The 15,629-nt window shown below is 37.1% G+C and overlaps 2 protein-coding genes across 2 annotated transcripts in view; one reads left to right on the top strand and one right to left on the bottom strand.

The window, feature by feature from the left end:
- The window catches only part of LOC124211891 (probable cytochrome P450 4aa1), a 43,183-nt gene extending 30,846 nt beyond the window's left edge, over positions 1-12,337 (bottom strand). Inside the window, exon 1 of the mRNA XM_046611410.2 lies at positions 11,657-12,337. The gene's annotated coding sequence lies outside the window, so the exon portion shown is untranslated. The remainder of the gene's footprint in view (positions 1-11,656) is intronic.
- A 491-nt stretch (positions 12,338-12,828) lies between these two features.
- Positions 12,829-15,554, top strand: nop5 (nop5 ribonucleoprotein). The gene is made up of 4 exons (XM_046614582.2): positions 12,829-13,034; positions 13,190-13,266; positions 13,368-14,800; positions 14,904-15,554. The coding sequence occupies exons 1-4, from the start codon at positions 12,990-12,992 to the stop codon at positions 15,047-15,049; spliced, it is 1,701 nt and encodes a 566-aa protein (XP_046470538.1). The 5' UTR covers positions 12,829-12,989; the 3' UTR covers positions 15,050-15,554.
- The last annotated feature ends 75 nt before the right edge of the window (positions 15,555-15,629 follow it).

The raw sequence follows: 15,629 nt of genomic DNA, 5'->3' as shown, positions 1-15,629 counted from the left end.
TGCGTGGATAACAAAACAAGTGGTTGTTAACTTCGCGAACTAATAAAAAAAAAAAAAAAAGGCAAACACCCCGATTAAGAAAACCGTAATATTGTTAAAAAGTTTTTTGCGCTAAACACAAAATCCAACGAGTTTCGAAATAAATCGACAAGGGCAGCGACGTACTTCAGCTTCTCGCAAGCAAACAAAAAAAAAATAAAAAAATCCATCCATGACCCGAGGGTGAAAAAAAAAGCAAAGCGTTGATTCTAGCTTGTGTATAATATAAAAAAAATATAACATGATCAGTCAACGTCAAACGCCAGCTTCAACGAGTAGAATAAATGTTTATTATTTCATTTAATCTTTAGATTTATTTATATTACTTTCCGTTTTTCCTACAACGATTTACTGCACACACTGCGGATGCATACTTAAACACTATCGTAGGACGTGAAAAAGCAGAGGACGGGGTAAAATACGGGTTTGAAATTTTTTTGGGTTTTTTTTGGTTTTATTTCTCTCTCTCTTAAATACCAGCGCACGTTGCAGTAAAAACTGTTCAGTTTTAGGAAACATCCCTGTAACTGTTTGCGCGTACCGGGTGGTCAGGATGAAAATCCATCAACTTCGGGTCAATTCGTAGAATTGAGTCAGGTTATTTACCCAAACTTGGGTACGATGCTATTCGAAGCCGCCTAGGAAAACTATACTCTACCTAAATATATACGTATATTATATGAGATATTCCAAGGCAATTGTTGGACGATAATTATCTTAAAAGTGAAAATAATTAGTTCCAACTCTACGCGTTGTGAAATTTCAACGAATGGCCTATAAATTTTGTTCAGTAAAGGTAATGATCATACCAACGACTTGTATAAATCTTTCTTGTTTCGCTTTTTATCCAACATACGGTTGAATAGATTCTCATGTTGGGTATAATGTTTTTTTGTATATTACAAAAAATTTAAAAATCAATTTTCATCGCTTTTTCGTTACAGGTAAATTCTCTTGAGAAAAATATTGAAAGCAAAACTATGTGTGCATATATTCAAGTTTCTCAAGTTGGCAATGGAACGTACGCTATACACCGGGCTCCTCGTACGCTGAAAATAGATGAAATATTTGCCCGTTTACAGTACAGATAAAGAATAAAGCGCTGCTGCAACGTCTTAAGAAGCTGTCTTAATACACGCCTGAATAACGCAGTACAACATCAGGCTTTCCACAAATTTTGGAGAAATTTTCCCAGTCCTAGTAAGTTACTAAGTTTTTAATAATTAGTAATTAAAATTCGAATTAAAAAAAAAGCTGTAACGTGGGACGAAAAAAATAAAAAAAAATCCCTTTCAATTCCAATGATAAAAAACTACGTATTTTTCCAGCTTTCTCCACGACGAAAATAAAAATTCCCTAACGATTCCTGGTTTTCCAGACTTTTCAGATCAGTGACCACCCTGTGTATCATCTTTTTTCCTATAACGCACTCGTCTCTGTAATACGTACATATATGTGTATATATATATACAGCTGAAAAAAGAGACACTTTGTCCAAGTATCCGAACGTTCACATATGCATATGCGTACACGTATGGATCTAAGGATGAAAAAAAATTTGAAGAATTTCTAGAAATAGGTATAACAAAGTTCGTCTACTCTGCAGCATTCGTCGCGAGATTATAAGGAGTCTAATTCTCGCTGTGGTAGCTCGCATAGGTTAAAATAGTTCCGTGGTGTGTATTATTGTACGAAGCGGCACGTGAACCGGCGAGAAGTAATAAAAGTGAATAGTTCAACATAGACCCTTATCACCAGCTGTATCAGCTTATTCATATATTATTTAACATTATTATTAACGAAAGTAAAATTCAAGGTCAAACGATAAAAACGCATAAGGGATCAATCGATGTATATATATATATATAATAAATATAACTTACGCGAGCACCGTTATTCATACACATACATGTTATATAAATTTAACACTTAACGTTTTAAGGGTCGGAATATCGGAGCAGCGAGAATTTTTTCATAAATAAAGGAAAAAGAAAAGAGGAAACAAATAATAATAAAAACATTAAACATCGTCGAACCGCGTCAGTTTTAACCTTTTCTTTCTTTCGTTTACGGTCTGTAGTTATAAATTTAGGTGTATTGCTATCTCGAATATACAAAACACGGAGACTTTTGTAAGATTAAAATCAACATCGTTTAACTTTTAGCAGCGATAATAAACGGGATCGAGGTGAAAGAAGAAGAAGAAGAAGAGAGAGGGTACATCGATAAGAAAAACTGAAATGAAAAAAAAAAAAAAAAAAAAAAAAAAAACGTTCTTATCTTAAAATTATCTGGTAAATAAAGAATTTCGTATCGCAGTCTTGGGGAGGGGGGAGGGGATCAACAAAAATTTATGAAACGTGTTTGAGAAAGTATAACGCAGGTTAAAGAAAATCATCCCATGTACGAGTCTCATCCGTTTGACGAAATTTCTCCCAAACGTATGTTAATGAATTATAACGGTGTATAAAAATCTTGCAGCAGGTTATTTGTATAGGTTAATATAATTGTTTTATTATTATTATTATTATTATTATTATTATTATTTTTAATCAATTTATTTCGTTATTTAATTTTTTTGGTTTCTCACTTTCTCAATCTTTTAATTTCTGAATTGCACGCGTGGAATTCGATTCGCTTATTACGGCTGCTGCTGCCCTGAGATATTCTAGGATGGCTGAATTTATTATCAGGGAACCTAATCGCGGTAAAATCCAGACGACGTTTCGAGCGTCTCTTTGTTCCAAGATCTCATCCGTACGTGTATAATTTAAAGAAACGATATAAAGGAAAATTGACTGGCAAATTAATAATGATACGTTTATACGATGTAATTTCGTTTTATCTGACACGAAAATCAACCGTGTTTAAATCAACGCGATGAAAAATTTCTCGTTTGCCAATTAATTTCTTCTTCTCTATAATAATTCAAGGATTTTCAGTGAATTCCGTTTTTTTTTTTTTTTTTTTTTTTTTTTTTTTTTTAATTTACATAAACATATTTTTATATGTATATATATATATATAACAAATCTTGTCCTCGTATAAATTTACAAAGTTACAAAAATACACAATCACGGTTCCTTTCCAATCAATTATTACAATTTCGTTTTTACAGAGTCGTGATGAAATCAAATCATTTCGTAGAATTGAAATATCACTTTCACGTACGGTTTTGGTGAGAAATAAATAATATTCAAGATACGCGCGTTACCCAGCATTACAGTCACCGAACTGTCCAATATGTTATAAACATATATATACATATATATATATATATATATATTATACTTATCGACAATAATCGATTCTATAATATTAACCACACGTAGAATTATTTTTAACCGCAGCAAGTAAAGATCTATTGAATTCTAATATTATTACCCTATCATACATATTGAAATAATACATCGGAACTCGAAACGATATATTCCTATCATATACATTATGTCATTATATATACCTGTAAAAATAATTACGGTACGGTATAAGAATTACATAAGCGTGAAAATTTTTACAATGGCAAAACGCTTTAGTTTCGATTATTATTCCTATCATTATATTTATCATTAAAACAAACTTTCAAACATATGTAAAGCTCGTTTGATTTCTTTGTCGTTTTTTTTTTTTTTTTTTAATTCTCTTTTCATCTCGTATAACCGTATAATACAAATATGTATATAAACAGTCATAGTGCCAAATGCGGTGCGATTTTCGTGTTTTATTCAGGTACAAGACGAATCTAACAACGCGCACGGTTAAAACTGGATATATATATATATATATATATATATATATATATCTATATATATGTAAAAAGTATATACGTAAAATGTATAAAACGTACCAAAGTATATTTACATATGCACATTCATGTAGCGCAGTTCTTTCAAAAGTTTAAATGTCGCTAGATGAATGGAAACGGACGTATATAATGCGCATAACATATATATATATGTATATATATATATATACGTATCGCCCGCATACCTAAGCAAAGGAGAAGTTTACACGAGCAAATGAACAGGCGCCATGAGGCCCCCATGGAGGGGACGGGGGGGAGGGAGGGAGGGAGGGACCCCGAGAAGACGGGGCCGCATATGCTTACGTACATTATGTATATATATATGTGTGTGTGTGTGTATTTACACACATTTATACCGTTGGTACAGTCCGTTGCAAAGGAACGGCAAATATAACGTCAATTCTCGTGAGACGAATAAAATAATTACAAACGAAAAGTAAAGGAAAAAGGGAAGGGGACGAAAGTAGAAAAACAATAAAATCACAATTGGATAATCATAAGTGAGTAATGTAACAAAAAATTTCATACACTTAGAATACAATAACGTACAGTACACGTAACATGTGTTAATATGTAGGTATTGTGATAATTTACAACGAGTTGTCCGCAAAATGGCAATTGTTGAAATACAAGCATGACCGATGAAATAAATCAAAATACCTGTGCGGTGTTGAGAATTATGTTTTTTTTTTCTTTTTTTTTGTTTTTTTTCTTTTTTTTTTATCGGTAACCGGACGTTTTTGATTCGTTGATATTATTTTATTGTTATTATACGGATGAACGGTTGTTGGGAGTTACAATGTTGCGATGTCTGTTTTCGCTGCGGGTTACCTAGAACCTTAATCTTCGTATCTCATTAAGGGGAATTCGTCGAACCGCGAAGGTTGTGAAACAGACGTAGTTTTGCCAGGGAAGAAAAAAGGAAAGAGAAAAGTAAAATGCAGTCAAGTGTCGAGATGGTATAAAAAAAAAAAAAAAGAGTATCCATAAGGTCGGTTCTGTGAATTAGTTGCTGCGGATTCGTTCGATCGAGGTATTTTAACAACGTCGCGTCGCCACGTGTAGGTAGAATTGTTTTTCTTTTTTTGTTCTTTTTTTTTTGCAATTTTTTCTCATTTCGTCTCATTCTTTTCTTCAAACAAGTGTACAGGTATATGCACGTATAACGTAAAGCCGAGAAAAGTGAAACCGAGAGTTTTGTCAACCTGACTTAGGACCGTAATATTTATTTAGAATAAACGTGTGTATTTTGTATCCATATATCTAATCATCGTACGGTATTATGGCGAAGGTTTGAACAAACTTCCTTACCGACCGAAAACGTGACCGATTAAAAAATCGTTCGAATCATCGCTCACAAAACATCCGGTGATATGGAATCGGGATAAAATCAAATTATACACGCGTTCGTAAAAAGATACGCTAGTAATTATTCGACAATATACCGAGACAATCTCTTGAAATTTAAAAATCAACCGCGCATGCGCCGAATAATTCGATCTCATTGGTCGGCCAAATCTTCCCGCAGCGATATTCTTGTCTTCGATGCAGGTGAACCAACCTACGCAAAATTTGTACGTTTGAATTCTCAAAGAGCTTAAGCGTTAAATTCCGACCGTTCTTGGAATAATCAACTTTCCGACCCGACAACAAATGCTTTCCAAACCTTTCCGAGTCACCGCTTCGATTATTCGAGATTCTAACCTCGAAAATTCGTATCAACTACATCGCTGGCGGAAACAGTTCGACAGCTGAAAACTCGGGATGGCAGGCCTGCGCGAAGGGGCGATAAAACTCGCGCATGCGCGGTTGATTTTCAACTTTCAAGATATTTTCCCGGTATATACATCGCAACAATCAGCGTATGTAAAATCAAGAAAATAGATAATCAGCTGCCTAACAACACGTCGAATTACCGACCGAGAAAACTCGGGCGTTACGTAACCGACCGATCATAGTTATCGCCACTGGTTAAAATTTCTCCGTAAAAACGAGCTTAAGGCCCGATTATACGAGAGGGACATACGCGTACGAAAGGCGGAGACGGTCTGCAGGTTTTTTAGGTGCGGCCCACCGATAGCGGACGAAGAGACAGACGTTCACGAACACATTGGAGGTAGACTCGTATTCTACACTTATACCACGTTGCATCCGCTCTTCTCGTCGTCGCTCATCGGTATTGAGCATGCGCACAGAGAGAGAAAGAGAGAGAGAGAGAGAGAAGCGCACAGGCGCGTTACTCGACCGGCATGGCAGTGGAAATTTCCACTACAGTTGGCATGCCACATCGGTTGTGAGACGGAGTCGGGTACAGTCTGGTCAAAGAATATTTATTTCAAAAATTCAATAACCCGCTGTCGAACGATACGATTTTTTTTTTGCACCCTCCGCGACGATGAATAGAAGGAGAAATAAGAAATATAAAAATAAAAACACAATTTTACACATAATTTTACACCAAGTAAAATCTTGCCATTTTTCATTTTATTCTCATATCCGTAGTTTTTCGAGTTAATCTAATCGATATTTCATCATCCTACTTTCTTCCTTACCGTACAACCATAAATCGTCAATTACAAATTACAAATTACAGAAACGGTAAGTCGGACGATTATTATAGCTAGTTGTATAAATAATCTACATTTATCAACCACCGTTCCAAGACGATATTTATACCGTATAAATATTTCCCGATGCACGGAAATATACATACGGCACACCGACTTTCACTTGTTTTATTAACTTTGATACATGCCGACGATGCGTGTAAAGGTAAGGTGCATACATTGTTAGTGGAGTGTCGTCGTCTTAACGGGAGAGGGAAAAAACCGAAACGAGAAAGGAGAGGAAAAATACGGGTAAAGAGTAGAGGTCAAGACGGAGAGGGAGAGAAGGAAAGAGAGAGAGAGAGAGAGAGAGAGAGAGAGAGAGAGAGAAAGAGAGAGCGGAAATTGAAGGAGGAAGCGCGACGAAATGACGAAAGTATTGCAAAGAATTGAGAAGCTAACCAGTTTAATCCAGATTTCGAAGTTCCCTACATACGTATATTACATATATTATATTTACAACCCGTGTATGTCGATAACGGCAAGATTGTCGTCGTTCTATGACGTGCGAAAAATTATCACTGCCGTCATTGTTATCATTATCATTATTAATGTTATTACACTATACATATGCGATTTTATTTCACTCCTTGTAACCCACATTATTAGTTACAAGATTCGCGAAATGGCGCTTTTATATATATATATATATATATATATATTTATAACCTAACATTATCATTATATTTTCGATGATTATATGTCTAATGATGTTTTTTTTGTCTTCTCAATTGTTTACCGATGTTTCACGTCAAACTCTCGACAACTGTCTCCAAATGTGATTATTATACTCCATTGTACGGCTGTATTCCTATAATAACAACAACAACAACAACAACAACAACAACAACAACAACAACAACAACAACAACAATAATAATAATATCAACAATAACCGTATCATTACGCGTGGGAATATAAGATTCGCAAACCTGAATATTATAATATTACATACCTGTGTATAAATTTGAAAAACGTGACACCGTCACGACAAATATAATAAAACGATCAAATATTTGGATCGTATAGATTTAGTATTTCGATGTTATATACTGACTGTGCGTGTAATTAAAAATTTAAGGAACAGAGGATCGGAGAAGTTCTATGAATAGAACAACGCCAACGACTATCAAAGACGTCGCCGGTTTCATGTGAGTATCCGCGTTGTCATTCTGCGGGGGATCGAAGGTTTGCGTTGAAAAAAAAAAAATCTTACGAAAATAATGAGAAACGGTGTAAAAGCCGTGAAAACGTTCTCCGAGATATTTAACCCAATCTCAGTATAAATACCTGTATCGTGCAGCGATATAAGTATAATTAAGTGTATACGTACAGCGAGCGTGATTATAACTGGAAAGAATTTGTGTCGACGAAAAAAAAAAATATCGTCGTTGGGGGAAAGATTTCCGAACAATTGATCGTTCGTTATATTTTCTCTTCGCATGTTCGAAATTTCGACACATCGGACATTCGAAATATTCTTCACTCTTCCAACTTTTGAACCCCCCCACCACCCTTAAATAATTCTCGATTATATGAAACATGGACAGAATCTTTTGAAAAATCCTACAACCGCTGTTTAATTTGCATAGAATTGTTATCAAATTGCGAGAAAGACGCGTATTTTGAAGATGAGTAAAAAAAAAAAAAAAAAAAATACCACTCAATTTCACCGAAACGTCACCGAAAACGTCTCAAAATCGTGGGTAAAAGTCTTTCCCTACTCAAATAAAGGAAGTTTTTTTGAACCGAACGGGTTGATATAATAGGACGAAAGTCTTAAACCTCGAAACGCGTTGGGAGGTAAAGCAAACAATAGGAAAATTTGATTTTCAAGTAAATACGATAACGATAACGACATCGATAATTTACGATACGTTCCCGAAGTACGGTATAAAGATATTCGATCGTGACTCACACGGTATTAACATCGCACCAGCGCGTCCACCTCCTTTTTTTTTTTTTTTTTTATTCACCTCATTATACGTTAAGCGTATACATATAGGTATGTCAAAAAAAAAAAAATGCAAGTTAGATAGACGTTCCGATTGTGAGTCACGCTTGCAATTAGATTAGACAACGTACGTATAATATGCATACACAAGAATTCTATGAGTTATACATTTATAATATACATATATACATACATACATATATATATATATTATGAGTATATTCTCCGGTAACGAATATACCTGCAAAGTACACACGTACGAGATGATATATTTAACAAATAAGATAAGATTGCTGGTTTGAGAACGTTTTTTATTTTTTTTTTATTTTTTTTTTTTTTTTTTTTTTTTTTTTACTTTTGTTTTTTTTTATTTTGCTCCTCCTTCTCCTTCCATGCCGCGAATAGAAAGATGGATGAGTGCAGAAACCTCGTGCTGTGTCACTGCTTGCTGTATTGCGAGGTGACGAAATAGGCATAATGCCCTGTGTGCGTGTGTGTGTGTGTGTGTGTGTGTACATATGTATTTACATCCGTGTATTTGCAGGCGGTGCAAGCTCTTGTTCGTCTTCTTCTATTTACCGCTTTAATTTCATGCGATTAAAATTCTGACACCGAACGAACGACGTTGCTTTAATAATACCAAGAACTGCGTAGTTGGTACCGTGATACGTGTACATGTAGGTATATGGGGCATTCCGTGACGTCTCGATCGGTATTATAATTAATCAATGTCTCGGATTGGCTTGATAATTTTTTTTTTTTTTTTTTCAATTCTTTACACGAAAGTACGCGACGAAGAACGATATTTCAATTTTTTTTTTAATAAAAATTTTCGTACCACCGTATCTCGGGTATAATTTAACAACTTGGAAAAAAAAGCCCTACTTTTTTTAAAGCTGAAAATGTTGGGAAAAATTTTGTAAAATATAACGGAAAATTTGGATACACGTTAAACGATGGAGATTTGATTTCGTAACTTCAAAAGACGAATAAGGAAGAATAGAGAAAAAGAACGTTATCGTTATTATTGTCGGATTGAATTGTTGACGTAAAAATAAACGTATACATATATATGTAAAATATGCAATGGAATATTGATAAATGTTCTTTTCTCACTATTTTTCTTACTTATCTTTCAAAGTCACGAAATCTCCACTTTTTAATAGGTTTCACAAATTTTCTTATATATTTTATAAGATTTTACTGAATTTTTTTTCAGATCGTCACGCATGTGGCAACCGTTTGATCAGTAATCAAATGACGAAATTGCGGTTTCCAAACAGAGGGATAATGAAGACGATTAGGTATATTGTACACCGCAACAGGGGATTTCCCTAGGCATTGACGCAGATGTGTTTTTACATTAACAGTATGGCATGAGAGATAAACGGGTGAATACTAACAAGTAATTAAAGCGAGACGCGATGTATATATATACATATATATGTCACAGAAGAAAATAGGAGAACAGCTGCGGTTAAATTCCGTTCTTATATGTAAGCAGCAACGAGTATCTTCGGCATAAATTTTTCCAAAGTGAATGAGGAATGAGGAGAAGAAAAATTGTTATGAATCATCAGGTGAGCACGTGACGCGACCTGGATGCAATTTTTACGTACGCGAACCTTAGGTTAAACGGTTAATGCCCCGTGTACCGAAATATAATCAATTTTAAGAATCTTGTATTTATTGTTAGATACCTGCACGAGATTGCAATAGAAACAGTTGCGCCGCGTCGTGATAATAATATAATAAATAGATTTACGATTTTTAATGTATTTTTTTCTTGTCGTCAAACTACAGAAACAAATTCAGTCCCCGTTTGTAATGTAATACAGTTGTAGTTGTGCGGTCTGGCAAAAAATTTCTGATGAAAAAAAAAAAAAAAAAGTACGGCAAAACTCTGAACAATGAAAGGTGTTGTTAACGGTGACTATAATATCGGCTACCCGCGTTTTAAAAATTTGCAAACGACGAATGTGTATGCGTAATGCGTACAGATATGTCTGCGAAACGTAGAGACTATTGATGAAACAGTGAGAAGACAATCGGCATGTACGATTATTACACAACGGTGATAATGGAACGCGTGTGTTCGAAGAATTATAAAAGAACAAAGGAAAAGGAACAAAATATAAAGAGTATAGTATATTTCAAGGTCAACGTTTATCTGTCGCCAGAGTTTTGATTATAATTCTAACAATTGAGTCGCAAATGTTAAGCATGATTTATTCCTTTGACAACATAATAATGCAGACAATACATGTAAGCTTGTTATTGAAAAATAATATAATGTACGACCAGACCGCGAGCTACGATGGACGAATCTCGTCTTCGTTTTAAAGTTGCAAGGTCCCAATAATGCAGAAGAAATAATCCGGCAAAACTTTCACGGCGGGATGAATTGTAATGGAAAAACAAGAGAGAGAACGAAAGAAGGAATTAGCCACGTGGCACGTTGACCACGTGGCAGCCGAGTCAGCGACAGCAAACGGCCGCGTGTTACGTCAGAAAATCCCGCAACGCATACATATGCAATGGACAACGTATGCCTAACCTATCCCAAGCACACTTAATCCCTTCCAGTCAACCTTTATTTCTGTTTCCTTTTCTCTATTCAACGAACTTCGTGACAGGCAATTCAACCGAACGCAAGTTCATTACGCAGATCGGATATCGTCGTTGCGAGATATGCTCTCTCTCTCTCTCTCTCTCTCTTTCTCTCTCTCTCTCTCTCTCTCTCTCTCTCTCTCTCTCTCTCTCTTCTCTTCAAAAAAAAGAAGCCAGTTATGTATGGACGTGCCTCGGTGGGTAACTGGTATAAGACGTTTGGAGATGTGTCGGTAAGTATTACCGCCGATCGGTAAGCGTGTGTTACCATTTATTGGTGAGATAACGACGTCGATAAGATCAGACGCGCTCAACCGCTATGCATTTTTATCGGTAAATTGTGCGCGTCGAATATTTAGTTGCTCGCGAATTACCGCTCCGGCAAATATTTGTCTGAAAAAAGGGCCTTGTTTTATACTTGGAGAATATTCTTGACTCAGCGATGAAGCTTTGATATTTTTCACTGAAATTTTCAGTGATTTTTTGGAAAACATTTCAGGACAACTTTTAGTGTAATTTTGTTTAAAAAATGGCAAGATACCGTACACAGTCCCTGGCGTTGATTGACGTAATATGTAAATAACGAACAGCGCAAAAATGCAGCCGTCAAATTAGTAACATGCCTTACAGGAGTTTTCTTACCTCGTCTTCGGCATCTCGACGAGTCTCCTGAAGAACAAGCAGAAAAAAATGAAGGTCAGGTGATACCGGGCAATATGGACAGGTCGAGCACTTCGGAAATTGGTCGTATTAACTCACAACGCGTCGACGGCATCCGTATGCCGGGTATTAAGCGACTGGTAATTTTTCACGTTGTAAACACCACCGCCCGCTGATCCGAGATCTGAGATCTAATCTATGTTTGTAAACAACACAGGATTACCGATCACGATTGAACCGACACTGCACTCTTTGTCGCGGGAAAGAAGGACGCTGAGGTCGATTTGACCGTGCAGCGTCGTTTTAGGGTTCCATGATTTCGGTCATCATTCCCGTCTCACGATTATTCCGCGTTGTTCATTGTTCAATTCAGATGCTTAATTTCATCCGTACGGGGAAAAGAGAATCGGAGAATCAAAACGACGCTTTGCGGCTCAAACAATACTTACTGCGTCGCGAACGATGAAGCATGATACGACTTACAATGACACGACGAAACGAACACTTCGTCTCCGCGGTCACCGGCCTACTAAATCGACGAATTACAACAGGAATAATACCGGCACCAATCACACAGACCCGCCGACGAGTCGGGAAGAAAATTTGTTACGAATAATTATCCACTCGGTCTCGTGGGCGAAATTACTCCAACAATTTAAACGTAATCAGTCGAGACGAACGCACGGTCACGTGACTCGGCGGCGGGCGACTGTGGCGCTCTCTTCTGGAATTCCATCCAACTAGTGTGGAAATTTTTAAGTCAACGTCGAGTTGTACATTCTTCTTACCGATCGTGGATAGATTGGCGAGCAGCTACTAAGCTTCGGTAGTTGGTATAGTTAGATCGTAGGTAGTTAGTTCAGGAGTTTGATCCGGGTTTTAAATTTCAAGCATATACTACTGGAGATAGCTTCGCATGTGCAGAAAGTGTAGCGTAATAGGAGTAATAGAGAGAGTTATATATGTTGCTTATAATCTGTCTCTCTCGCCCTACTCCTGATTGGCTGATACGATTCCTCTCAGCCAATCAAATGCAGAGTGAGAAAGATACGTATATCTTTCTTTCTCTCTCTCTCTCTCTCATCACTTCGGCTGCATTTTTCGCGAGATCAATACTTGGGATGGGTGGCTCCCTCCAGTAGTGAATGCTCTGAGATTTTGGAAGACGAAGACCGGATACAGTGTTCATACCACAGCTCGGGCTGTCTCCTTTCCATTCCGCGGTGTGTTTTATGCCGGCGGTCGCGTGGTTGTAATTTTTGGGAATAATATTTTCAATTGAAAACCGTCAGAAGAGCGTGCAAACCAGGCAAAGATGCTGGTTTTATTTGAAACCCCGGCGGGGTACGCCATATTTAAGGTAAGCTATTATCGGAGTTGCATTTTATCGGAACATAACCAAAACTCAAGTTCGGCCACAGGGACGCACGTGGCTATCGGAGTGAAAACGTTGTAATAAAAATTATATACTCATCGAGATTGTTTTCATCTCACGTTCGTAATTTTTTTTTATAGCTACTCGACGAAAAGAAACTATCAGAAACAGAAAACCTCTATCATGACTTTGAGACCCCAGAAGCTGCTAGCAGAATGTAAGTATCGCGTACTCAGCAAACATGAAAATTGATTAATCTTTGGTAATTCTTTATAGTTTGATTATAAATACGATATTTATTTTTCATATTTTCCTCAGCGTCAAGCTCAAGCATTTCGAAAAGTTTGCGGATACGACCGAAGCTCTGGCAGCAACAACGGCAGCGGTCGAAGGAAAAGTAAGCAAGTCATTGAAAAAGATGCTGAAGAAGTATTGCGCCGAGGTTCAGGAGCAACTGGCAGTGGCAGATGCAAAGTTAGGAAATGCGATAAAGGATAAACTGAGCCTTTCCTGCATCAGTAACACTGCCGTTCAGGAATTGATGAGGTGTATACGAAGTCAGATGGATTCGCTGTTGACCGGCCTGCCGAAGAAAGAAATGACTGCCATGGCGCTTGGTCTAGCTCACAGCCTTTCAAGATACAAGTTGAAATTCTCACCTGATAAAATCGACACAATGATCGTCCAAGCGGTTTGTTTACTAGACGATTTAGACAAGGAATTGAACAACTACATAATGCGATGCCGAGAATGGTACGGCTGGCATTTTCCTGAACTAGGAAAACTCGTGACTGATAACGTCGCGTTTGTAAAGACAGTGAAGATTATCGGCACCAGGGAAAACACGGCGAACTCAGATTTATCTGACACACTGCCCGAGGATGTAGAAGAAAAGGTTAAAGAAGCGGCAGAGATATCAATGGGGACTGAAATATCGGACGACGATATTCTCAACATCCAACACCTCTGTGATCAAGTTATAGAGATATCCAGCTACAGGACACAGCTTTACGACTACCTCAAGACCAGGATGATGGCTATGGCTCCGAACCTGACGGTTCTTGTCGGCGAGCTAGTCGGTGCTCGGCTAATTTCCCATGCTGGATCGCTCATCAATCTTGCGAAACATCCCGCCTCCACGGTGCAAATTCTTGGTGCAGAAAAGGCACTTTTTAGGGCTCTAAAAACCAAACGAGACACCCCCAAGTATGGATTGATCTATCACGCTCAGTTGGTCGGTCAGTCGTCGACGAAGAACAAGGGAAAAATGTCGAGGATGCTTGCAGCAAAGGCGTCGCTGGCCACAAGGGTAGACGCTCTAGGTGAGGATGGCAACTTTGACCTAGGAGCTGAACACAGAGCAAAACTGGAGGCAAGGTTGAGAATACTTGAAGAAGGAAATCTGCGCAGGATCAGTGGTACTGGGAAGGCCAAATCAAAGTTTGAGAAGTATCACACGTCTTCAGAGGTGAAGCAGTACCCTACTGCTGCAGACTCGACTATACCGAGCAGCAAGAGAAGGCATTCACAGATCGATGATAAAAAGCCATTGATCGAAGAGATCGAAACAGTTGCAGAAGACGCAGCCGAAGTGCCACAGAAAAAAAAGAAAGTCAGGGATAGCGTTGGGGAACAGGAAGGTGCCGGAACTCCTGGTAGCTCAAAGAAACAGAAGAAAAAAGTCAAGCAGGAAACTGAAGAAGAAGATATTGCTGCTGTAGAAGTCGAAGAACCGGAGCAGGAAGTTGAAGGTAGAATTAGAATTATCTATGTTAAATGCAAATAGGTGTAGGAGTTGGAAAATTGTCGTATCGTTGAAAAATGTTCGTTAATAACATCACTATTTATTCACAGTTACAGAATCAGCAAAGAAGAAGAAACAGAAAAAATCTAAGGTAAAGACGGACGTAACTGAGGAAGAATTCGCAGAACAGGTTGAGGGTCCATCCAGTGAAAAGAAGAAAAAGAAGAAGAAGAAGAAATCGATGCCAGACGATTAACTATTCCTCCATATGTTACAAGATAATTGTCGACGCAGTAATGCTATTGTTACTCTACTACACTACAAATGTATAATCGCTAACTTGGATATCTCTGCAGCGACATACATTGCTCCTAGGCCAATAAGTTGTTTTATTTTTTTATTTTTTTTTTTTTTGCCACCCTTTTCCAACCACGTATGAAATATTTAAATATCGGATACATGTGTACATTTCTACAAAAAAAATTTGTACAATTTGATCATGAAGGTTAATTTCGTGCAGTGTGTGAAAAAGTAAGAGTTGTATAATAAGTAGAATTATTCTTGTATTGTTGAAATCCGTTTCCATATTATAATTGTGCTAAAGGATTTATAAAGTACGTTTGATAAATGAGCATACTAGAATATTATTTTGAATACATAAGTTTTCCTGTTCTTATAAGCAGTACTGCTGTGTTGCATACTATTATAATTCAGAGAAAAGAAAATGTGTATCTATTTTTTAATAAATCTATTATTAACTACCCCACGTGTATTTTTACCTAATTATAAGTCAACATTCTTTCCGTGAAAAAGTTTTGACAAGATGAAACAGAGCG

Source organism: Neodiprion pinetum, chromosome 2 (assembly GCF_021155775.2).
Source record: "Neodiprion pinetum isolate iyNeoPine1 chromosome 2, iyNeoPine1.2, whole genome shotgun sequence".
In the NCBI taxonomy this organism is placed as follows: domain Eukaryota; kingdom Metazoa; phylum Arthropoda; class Insecta; order Hymenoptera; family Diprionidae; genus Neodiprion; species Neodiprion pinetum.
This window is presented reverse-complemented; position numbering and strand designations above follow the sequence as displayed.

Excerpts from the sequence above, each read along its gene's own strand:
- nop5 (XM_046614582.2), top strand. The coding sequence starts at position 12,990 with ATGCTGGTTTTATTTGAAACCCCGGCGGGGTACGCCATATTTAAG. Across the intron at positions 13,267-13,367 it reads CCAGAAGCTGCTAGCAGAAT|CGTCAAGCTCAAGCATTTCG; the intron begins GTAAGTATCGCG and ends TATTTTCCTCAG. Across the intron at positions 14,801-14,903 it reads ACCGGAGCAGGAAGTTGAAG|TTACAGAATCAGCAAAGAAG; the intron begins GTAGAATTAGAA and ends ATTTATTCACAG.